This window comes from Apaloderma vittatum, unplaced genomic scaffold (assembly GCF_000703405.1).
Source record: "Apaloderma vittatum isolate BGI_N311 unplaced genomic scaffold, ASM70340v1 scaffold18996, whole genome shotgun sequence".
Taxonomy (NCBI): domain Eukaryota; kingdom Metazoa; phylum Chordata; class Aves; order Trogoniformes; family Trogonidae; genus Apaloderma; species Apaloderma vittatum.
Genome location: NW_009721472.1, coordinates 45141 through 56245, shown reverse-complemented (window position 1 = coordinate 56245; position 11105 = coordinate 45141). Strand labels below are relative to the sequence as shown.

Below are 11105 nucleotides of genomic sequence, written 5' to 3'. Positions count from 1 at the left end.
AGACAGGAGAGAGATTTGGATGTACACCAGCAACAGCCATGAGGTCAAGAAGTTGATCATTAACCAGTCATAAATATTGACAGAGGAGAGACAACCTTCTGGATTCTGTGAAACACATTTCAAATGCAAAATCAGAAGAAAATTGTGTGTTTGCACACACATACACGTGTGTATTTAAAGCCCTTCCAAGAATAAAAAGCTACTTCTCTGCAACAGATTTCTTCAGGAAAATCTGAAATTTTTAGGAGAAGATTTCTGACACTCTGATGTCTTCCAGTAGTTAAGCCCAACTGATCTGGAAAATACACAAGCTGCTCTGTAAACATCTATTGAAGCACGCAGAGCTGTGAGTGTAGGAGGATTCACAGCAGTCACCTGCAGGAAGGCAAATACTGCCCCGAAACAGTCACAGCTTTTCACTGACATTGCAGTTTCTACCTTTATTTAGACCCATGTTCTACTGGCTTTGACCACAATAGTGGTTTTCCTTGTAATTCAGCCTTCGCAGAAGAGAAAACGAGACAGCGGCACAGAGCTGGCTGACTGTTCTCCTCAGTTTCAGCTGAACTCCAACATGAAGCTCCTTTAATGCACAAATAAACTTCAGCACTTGCTTAATAGGCTTGTTGACTTAAAAGCTGCTTACATGCTTAAGTCCACAAGTTTAAGAGGTATTTGCTGACACCATACTGAATTTCCTACAAATTTCAGTACAATTTTATTTTACCTGTTTGGGGGTTTTTTTCATTTTAACAATCTCATCCCAAAAGCAGACTGCAGCTCTTCACTAATTGAAATATGGGTCCAAATCCTGACTGAGATATTGGAAACATGCATCATTATGGCAGAGGTAGCCACACTATTTTTCTTGTCCTCAAGGCTAATTATAGTTAGCAGGCTTAAGTGCTAAGATTAAAAACAAGTATAAACTGTGATACTAAGCTCTATTCTGACTATTGCTACTTCTTATGAACTTAGCAGGGCTATGCATCTTTATTTGATTTACTCCAATACACACAGATGCAAACACACACACACGTGTTTATCAATAGCACCAGCTTAGCCTGCAGCCGATAGCATTCACTAGAATAGGAATGACCAAAAGTGTTTGATTAGCTTGCTGGTTAGGAGAGATTTATGGACCTTAGGATAAACAGAATACGCAAAAGCTTGTAATTAAACCTTTTTTTTTTTTTTTTTGAATAACACCAGAATTCCCACTGACTTTTAAGGCAGGGGGGGATGTAAAATCAGGCATCAAGTGTGCAAATAATAGAGAAAACAGAGAAGTTCTAGTGACCCGTTTGATAAACTTCATCTGTGAGCGCTGGAGCAAGATGTGAATGAGTGGAGGCAGTGATAGGTTAATAAAACTTCATTGTGTTGAATGAAAAATTCTGCAAATACAAAGCAAACTGTTACTGAAGATAATATCTTAGAGTTGAGCTGAAATGACAGACCTGTATGACCACAGTGATTGTTAAAACACTTTTCTCTGCCCCCTCCTGACCCCTGCCCCAATCAATTGAGTCATTTTACACTTCAAAGACCATGGGATTTCTTACTTTTCTATGTTACACATTTCAGCGTAACAGGGTATTATTTCTTGCCTGTAAAGGCCTGAGGAGGACCATACTACAAATAAACAACAAAATCTGGAAACTAATCAATGTAAAAAAGAAAGAAGTGAAAAAAAAAACAACCAACCAAAAAACAGGCACCAAGGAAAACAGTACACAAGGTTGACATATACTCAATATTTAATACTGAAGATCTGACAGTACATTACACTGCACACTGTCACCAGCACAGAGCCACCATATCCCAGATTCTCAGTATCAGAATCAACCCTTCGAAGAAGGTGACATCTCATCAATGTGGTGCTGGATCCACTCAAGGTACTGACTAACTTTGGTGTAGACTCCAAATTTCTCCTCCCTTCCGCAGCCTTCACCCCAGCTCACCAACCCTACCAAAAACCAAGTATTCTTGTATTTAGTGAACATAGGGCCTCCACTGTCCCCGATGCAGGAATCTGCTCTGTCTCCTAAGCTGCCAGCACACAGCATGTTGTCAGAGATAGCAAATCTCATCGCCTGGGCACACTCGTTCCGGGGGACAATGGGGATTTCAATGTAACTCAGTAAAGTAGAGTAATTGCGGGAAACATCGCTTGTGCTGCCCCATCCAGTCACCACCACCTGCTTCCCACTTCTTGTCAGCTCCTGCTCTGCCAGCTCACGGGTGGGAAGACAAATGGAGAGCGCGTATTTGTTATACATCACGGGCTCGGCCAAGTGCAGCATGGCTATGTCATTATCGAAGGTCTCCTTGGTGAAATTTTCATGGCTCACACATTTATCGACCCAAATGATTTGCTCATCTACCTCAGGACGGAGACGGTGGAATTTACCTGGAAGAGCAAACAAGAAGATAATAGATGCTACCAAATCCTCCTTCACCTTGAACACCAGGGCATCCGGATCACATGCGGGCTTCTCTTGTAATACAGACATTTGTTCATTTTATGTTATAGGTTGACAGTGTTTTTACAAGATGGACAAACCTGTAAACTTGCCACATTTGCCTAAGCGATGAACACGCAGAGGACTAAATGACTTAGTACCCTAATGGTATGGGCATCAGGTGGGAAACTGAAATGCCTGCGTACTGCCCTGCTGTGCTGACATTACAGTATGCTTGTGCAACGTGAGAGAACTTCTTCTGGAGGAAAACCATCTTACAGGAGTCAGCACTAAAAGCTGGGAGAGCAAGCACATAGCAAAGCAAAGGCATTTACAACAGTACCTAAGCTTTATGCTGTAAACCAGTGCCTAAGCAGCGGCAAAATCCTGAACTTCAGGATTTATAAGCTAAAGACGACTGACTGTAAGGCTATTCCTTTTGAAATCTTGTATCTGCATTTGAAGGGATTTTTGACTAATTAAAACTTCTCGGTTATTATTTGTGCTACATGATCATGGCCACTTTGCAGGCCAAGTGGTTACGGAACAGTAATCAGGAAAATAAGTTGAAAAAGGCCAGAAAGGCAAGAGCAAGTCACTTGTGATACACTGGAACAGATAGAAACAGATCTCTCTGATAAGATGTGAAGAGATAGCCCCAAGAATAATTATCAGTGGCTGCTGCACTTCTGAACTGTGCTGTTGGTTAATTTAAGCACCATATCCAGACCTACTTCAGCACGTACACTTCTTTGGAGAGCTGGCCATTACACACATTGGAGCAGGCACACGTCCAAGCACACAAGGGAACAGGATTTCCAGGCTGACATCTCACCTCTGCCCAGGCTGCCTGGGTGTGACAGAAGTGTTCCGTCCTTCTCGGTGTCTCCTTAAGTGAGCTGGAAGTTGCTCTTTGTCACCACCTTTTCAAATCTGTGCTTCACAACACTGTCCTTCAAATTTGTTCCCTCACCACCCTGTTAACTTTTGCCTTCTTTCAGTCTTATTTCAATCCCTCCAGATACAAACTCTAAAGCCAAGTTGCTCCGACTTTGCGTGAGCAAAGTCACTTGCTTCAGCACCCCTGAGCCTGTCCCTGAGGTAGCGCAGCTCCTCGGGATTTTTCTTTCAGTAAAGACTCAGAGTCTCCAAGTGTAGGGACTTTATGATGCACAGTAGTTCCAGAAAAGGATCTCAAAAGACCCCTTAAGTCCAGTGTTGGATCTTGGGACTTTCAGACCCATTATTTTTCATAGAGTCATAGAATTTCTGGGTCTATCCTCTTGCTCCGGTGCAGACAGCTAATGGACATTTCACAGCTGGCCACAGCAGATGGCTGAAATTGTTCTCACGGGCACCTATATAAAGAAGTACCAGAACCTGAAGGTCTTGCTATTATCAAGCCAACAGTCACAAATCTGGGGTTTTTTTCTGCTGTCACAACCTCCCTTCTTTGTGGTGACAATGTTTGTAACACCGTTGGGAACACTTCCTTGCAGCCACTGCAGCCGATGGCTGACAGGCAGATAAGGGCCAGGGGTTTATTCCTATCTTCACAGATACAAAACTCTGTTTCGGGCCTCAGAAGTAACTCTGGACTCCAACGCCGTCAGACCACCTCCTCTGAGGAAGCTGTGTAGTAGCACACTTTCTGCTAGGCTTCATGTGCCCTGCGTACAAGTGTGGCCATGAGTTGTCTGTATCCTGAGACACATCTGGTGCCACCGTATCGCAGGATCACAGCATCTCTTTGGTTGGAAGAGATCTTTAAGATTATCGAGTCCAACCATTAACCTAGCACTGCCAGGTCACCACTCAGCCATGTCCCTAAGCACCAGATGAACACATTGTTTAAGTATCTTCAGGGATGGTGATTCCATCACTGCCCTGGGCTGTAGCAACAGCTCCCTCTGCCCCAGATCAGGAGAAGATCCTTTTGACTTCTGGTCATGAATACGTCCTTTCTCAGCTGAGTTATCAACCTCAAGAGTTTCGTATTCCAGAAGTCCTGTCCACACCTGGACGTACAGAAGGCTGTGTGAAACGCATCTAGTTCTTTCTACATGATAAGAAGCATCATAATCTTGTTGCTGGCAGAAAAATATTAACTATGAAGTTCTACGTTAACAAGGAAGTTTTGAGACCAGTTCCCTGAAGGGATAGACAATATTTTGAATTGAATCATTGCATTCACTTATCTGCTCTGTTTTCTTGGAGCTCTGAATATGCTTCTGGATGCTCTTAGGCTGGAGATGCAGGAACAAGAGTCACAAAAAAGAAAACTGATTTGTTCTCAAATCCCTCCTCCAAATCTTCAGCACTCTGAGATCTAACTTTCCACTTCAGACACTAAAAAGCCATGTGAGTCCTGCTACAAGACTACTCCCCAAGCTCACGAGAGCAAACCCAGAAGCCAGCTTCCCCTCCAGTTTTGCTCTTATGGACAGCAAGCAGATTGCTGCAGTGGGACTTGTCCAGAAGAGTGTTGGGTATCGCAGCCTGACAGCGGCAGCTCTGCAGCCTCAGCACCAACGCCCTGTTACTGCCACGGAGCTCACATGTGCCCTCACAGCCATGGCAACGTCTCCACTCAGAACTCCGTTCCATGCGTTTCACAAGATGTCCATAGTGTTTAGAGCATCTTTCTGCTGAGAACTGCTTTTCTTGTGGCAGTAAATGCCCAAAAGATACGTGCAAAGGGACAACCGTGTGATGTTAGTCTGGGTCTTAGAATAGTTCCTTTCTGCTTGATGTGGAGTATCATTCAGAGAAGAATCTCTTCTCTTGGTGAAGTCTCAGGCTGTAATCATCCCAGTCCTGCGCACACAGGACCCTTCTCCAGTTTCCATCTTACCACAGTGGTATCATTGAATCATAGAATCACAGAATGGCCTAGGCTGGAAGGGACCTTAGAGATAATTTTAATCCAGCCTCCCTGTCACCAGGGACGCCACTGACTGAAAAAGGCTCTTCTCTCCTGCGTCACAAGTCCCAGTCCATGACCACACACTTGCTGCTTCCTCTATTAATAAAGAAGGTCTTCTGGGGAAACTAGGAGAGCTCCCACTGCTGATCATCCTTACACTATAAATTGCTCTGTACACACTCTCCAAATTTATGTGCTTGATGTCTCCTGAGTTTCATTTAAGCTAAAAAAAAAACCCCACAAAAACCTTCTCAAATCAGGGTCCTCAAGCGCTGACACTTTTCTTCACTCACTGAAATTCACTTTTTATTTGGACGGCACAGGGCTCTCTTGACAGATTCCACACCTTCTTTCTTTGCTGCAGGGAGATCTCCGGGCATGGCAATCTGAGCTGGAAGCTTGTCAGACTGCACAGATCTCTACCATGAGCTGAAGTAAGAGGCTAGGGTGGAATAATTTAAGTGCACACTCAATATTTCCCCTAGTTGCCATCTTCCCGCTATCCCAGGCCCTTCAAGTTACACTCAAAGCTACACCTAGCACTGCACAACATTCAAACACCACACCTGACAGTTGTTTTTCCCCTAAAACATTCTGAGATCCTTTACCAAGCAAACTAATCACTTGAAAGGGGAGAAAATTGCTTAAGTAATGGAACTCCTTGGAGATGTGTGGTCGGTACACGTATTTCCAAAGTAGCACACACACTTCTACTTTAGTATCCCCCTGTGGAAAAGGAAGATATTCTGGCACTAGAGGACCCAAGGACTTATTGTCTCTGTTCTCAAACATCTGGACATCCACAGTGTACATGGAACATGCATACAGACAATGTATTTCCAAGGCTATGCGCACAGACGTATATAATACTTGCAAGACACAATTACTGGGAACAACTTATCTTTTCACTAAGGGAGAAAGCAAGCAGTTGAGCTGTTATGCCTCTGCCATCCCTAGTAGATAGGAAACACTAATTAAAAAATAAAATTCTGCTTAAGCAAGAATGGAACACTAATTATTTTTTGTTAATTTGGGAACAGTACTGTATTTGATATAGATTTTCACATGCTCATAAGGAGCAGTGCCAGTAAAGGCAGTATTACCAGTCTGCAGCATCTCTCCTCCTCTACTGAACTCTTCTTAAGTCATGGTGTTCAAATGTATGAAAAGGCAGTAAGAGGCACTGTGATATTCTCCTCCTGGGATCAAGAGTTTTTTTTCAGCATCGGGATGACCTTGAGTATTTTCATCATCAGAAAAACACAAGCAGAAGAGACTAACTCTTTCTACTTACAGACAAGCAGCAGTGCTCAGAAGATATAAGCTCTCTTCCATAGTAAGGTTGACAGTGGCTCAAATGAAACCAGATTTTTACTGCACTTTTTTGGTTTGTGCAAAGATGCAAATTAAATACTTCCCAGACAACCTACTTCTACAACCAAGGACTTTTGTCTTCACGGCCTGCTAGTCTTTCTCTTGAGATGATAAACCTTTTGAGTGGAACAGTTATATTTAAAAGAACAGGGACAGACTTTTTTTCCATACCAAGTCTTACTTTGAGCCCCCCTTCTGCCTCAGTGCAATGTGCTGCTGTTAGGACCCAAGATGGATGGATGAGAACACCCCCACAGAGAAATCTCCCTTTGGAATTTTGCAGCATAATCTGAAACAAAAAGAAAGCACGGCTCACAAAATATTGTACACATTCTTCTTGGTGGTGCCCAGATGCATCAAGCACCAAAGCACGTCACAATCATTGAAGCCAAAGCTTTACAAAAGCCCTACCAAAAAGATGTCTGTGGAACACCAACAAAAAAGCTTTGAATATTCTTCCCGAATGAGGGCTTCATCCGAATCAGCGTGTGATGTTGCTGGTCACTACAAAGAAGCTCTTTGGAACTTCAAAGTTTTAAACCAAAGAGCTCAAATGAAGGGATTATTCTTGTGTCCACAGCACACTAGAACCTCTGGGTCATCTCAGGATGTGACTCTCGCGCTACAGTGTTAAAGGGCCTTTAACATTGAAGAGAACCAGGCCCCGACTATATGCATTCACTAGTCTCATGACAAGCTCCACGAGGTCTCTTCCTCCTCTGTGATATCCCAAATTGCTCTATAAAGCTATGGAATATTTTGCTGATTATATATAACTTGAATTTATGACAGATGAGGCTTATAAGAACAGATCCATGCAAAAACGGGGAGAAGGTTACCTCAGACCCCCATGATAAGGCTGTCACAGTAGCTGGAGCATGCATTGCACAGCATGAGCTGCAGTGATCACAGAATGTCAGGGACTGGAAGGGACCTCGAAAGATCGTCTAAAACCCCACCGGAGCAGGATGACCTTGAGTAGGTCACACAGGAATGCGTCCAGGTGGGTTTTGAAAGTCTCCAGAGGAGACTCCACAACGTCTCTGAGCAGCCTGTTCCAGGGCTCCATCCCCTTCCCACAGATGGAGCAACAGAGCAGGTAACGGAGCATCATCACTACCCTCTCTCCTGACGTTGTTGGCAAGGTAAGGTAAAGAATTTGGCAACAGTGACAAGGTCAAGAGTCCTAACAGATATTAAAATATTTTTTTCCTGTTACTCCCACTTTTGAGTTGCTTTGAAAAAGCTAAGGGAATCTTAGGTTCCCATGACACCATCACTAGTAATGTAGGAGCTTCTCTGGAGCAGTTAGGCAGGCAGAGCTGTTTGGGAAGAGCCCGAACTATTTGTGGTGAAAAACTCTTTTCTCCTTACCTGCCAAGGACTGTCTCCTCTTCTTCCTACTTTTCCCTCAATGAGCCGAATATTGAATCCTGCTTTGGTTTCAAAGTAGTCCATTTTCACTCTTCCACAGGGAAACTCCACTACAGGACATGCAGAGAATTTAAGTAGCAAAGACCAGATCACCCAATACAAAACCTCTGTCTAAAGCATTCCCTCCATCTCTCTAACCCAGGCAACACAATTCAGTGGCTTCATGGAATTCCCTCAATATTTTGCAGAGGAGGCAGTTCCCCGATTCCCCCGTAGGTCTCCATGAGGCAAACACAGTTTAAAGGCCATAAATTGGGTGTGGAGTTGGGAAATGCAGGCACGGAGTTACTCTGCATGCAATTGATATTTTAAAAACTAGTATGAAGTGCACCGTGGACAATCCTCCCATAAAATCCTCTAACTACACTTTTGAATAATCCTCTGTCAAATACAGACTACGAATAACCTCTCACCTACAGGCTTGCACATGGTATGATCATCCATCAACTGATACCCAGAGGCACAGCTGCAAGAGCGGCGCTGGTTGGCAGGGTCATCCCTACAGAAATGTTCACACCCTCCATTGTTGACAGAACAGTTGGTGTATTTGATCTCTGCAGAAAAAACGAACAGCCAGAGAGATGTGAGAAGTCGGAAAGTCAAAGAGTCACAGGAAGGTAAAATGGCAAAACAATACTACGTTATTTGGGGTAACAGTTGTGGGCTTTAATGGCACTAAGGACCGGAGACAGAAAACAGACCTTGGTCTGCAATAAGGCAGTGGGGACATGGAGAAAAGAGATTCCTGTCAGAGCATGTAGACTGGAGAACAGAAAATTCACTGCCACTGAGTGCAAAGCATTGATGACACGACATACATGCTTATCCCTAAATATGCTATCCAGCTTTTGTCCAAGGAAGAAATCGTCCCAATAGTGACAATCAAATATTTGCAGCGGATTGTTTTTTCTCCTGTATTGTAAAACACTCCACCATCATCCCTCTGCTGACAGTTCTAAAGTAACTAAAGATCCTGCTTTACAGAATTATTCCCAGTATTTTTGTAAAATAGAGGTATCTCAGATGTCCAAACCTCTCCCATGGCATCACAAAGATCATTTTGCTTTAGATAACCACAGATAACACTTCTACCACATCACGAAGCAAAAGAGAAATCACAGTAGAGAAAGCGAGTACACTGTGCAGCGAGACAAGTGTTGATTCCGATTACAGAGAGATTTCTGTCACAAAGAATGTTATTTTATAGTGGATTAAAGGCAGTATTACCATAATTGCACAAAACCCCCTCCCAGCCTTTGTTACAGATGCAGGAAAATTTTCCAATACTGTCCTTGCAGGTCCCATTGGTACAAGGCTGTGGGTCACACTGATCTCCATCTGAAACAAGAAGCAGGAAAACTCAGTCCCTGAATAATACAGGGCTCACAGATCAGACAGTAACACAAACAGATCTCCCTGGATTCCCAAGCATCACCCACAGTTTCTGCCGCCGAACAGCGATACCTCCGTTGGTGATGGCCCAGAGACAACAACAGTTGTTTGGGTTCTGCATTACAGCTGCAGAGTGAGTGGAGTGGGCAGAAGGGGAAGAAAGCAAAACCTGAGGCAGACAGGGCCAAGGCAGGTTACTGTGCCAGTGAAGAGCAGGGGCCTGACTTCTCTTTTGGACCATGTCAGGCAGGACTAGAGCATCAGAGGGGACTTTTGACTAGTGCCTTAGCTCTGAGGAGATCACTGATGATAGGCACAGATGCACCTCAAGTTTTTTAGGAAGCTGGCTTGTATGATAAACTATTCTTTGCGTGTCCCATGTAACAGAGAATGAGAATTTGAATCAGTATGTGATACATGGCAGGAGGATGGCTGAGTACCAGTTACTCTTGAGGAAACACAAAGAAGTGATTAGGGAAATCTTTTACTTACCTACATACTTGCTCCAAAACTCTAGCTGTGGAGAAACAAAACTTACATTAAGGCTAGAAGCAGATTTTTAACAACCGAGGGATTTAAAATTTATCACGGTTTGGCCAGGAGAGCACAGTACCCCCAGTCAGCAGCATCGGTCTCATTCTTCTCGACGGGGTAGTGACTGGCACTACCAACCACCAGAACTGGCCAACTCGGTCGTTTGCGTATTGCCCATACTCAGCTCAGACCCCGTGCCCTGCTTGCAGACCCACTGGTACCCCAACCCCTCAATGCCCCTAGAGCTCCTCTGTTTTCTTGTCACTTATTGCCAGGGGAGTCACCTGTCTCGCTGAGTGCACAGTTCACCTGTGCTCAGTTAGACAGAACTGACCCCACTTGGCTCTGGGGTCTGAGGGACAGCAAGGGCTGGTTCATCCTACGTGGTGAGCCTACTCTGCTTAACAGAGTAAGAAAAAGTCCAGGTCAGCACAATGATTAGGTGTGGAAATGAGCGGAAATCAGTGATGTTGTCAGTAAAAGCAGTGTCTAATTGAAAACATTAGGTCTGGAAAAGGAGAGAGAACCCAGTGATAAGTGAAACGTTTGTCAGGCAGAGGTGGGAGACTGGGGAAATACAGTGAAAGACAGCCAGGGCTGGTGAATGGACAACAGAGGTGAAAAGGCTGCAAGGACTGGGAAAAACTCAGTGGCACCAAGAATAGCCAGCTGGGTCCAGTGAGGATTGGGATTACCTGGCTGGGACCTAAACCTCACAATTAGGTCAGCTGGGACATGCATGAGCAGCCAAGTTTTGTGGCTCATAACGGTAGGAACTTGACAATCACTGTAACACAATTCCAGTCAAAACTGTGCCTACGCTTTAAGAGTCAGGAGGGATGCATGTTCAGTGCTGACAGCAAGATCCCCCATGCTCTGGACCGAGATACTTTAAGAAAACAAACGACAAATTAAATCTCACATTCATCCTTAAAGAAACGACTTACTGTCGCTTCCTTGGTTTCAAATATCTCACTGGC

At 44.1% G+C, this 11105-nt stretch overlaps 1 protein-coding gene across 1 annotated transcript in view; it reads right to left on the bottom strand.

Moving 5' to 3' along the window:
• Positions 1-1844: 1844 nt before the first annotated feature.
• The window catches only part of PROC (protein C (inactivator of coagulation factors Va and VIIIa)), a 9847-nt gene continuing 586 nt past the window's right edge, over positions 1845-11105 (bottom strand). Inside the window, 7 exon segments of the mRNA XM_009871412.1 lie at positions 1845-2413; positions 6937-7054; positions 8140-8249; positions 8613-8753; positions 9427-9537; positions 10084-10108; positions 11073-11105. The exon segment at positions 11073-11105 is cut by the window's right edge and continues 30 nt beyond it. Coding sequence (XP_009869714.1) covers positions 1845-2413; positions 6937-7054; positions 8140-8249; positions 8613-8753; positions 9427-9537; positions 10084-10108; positions 11073-11105 — 1107 coding nt within the window.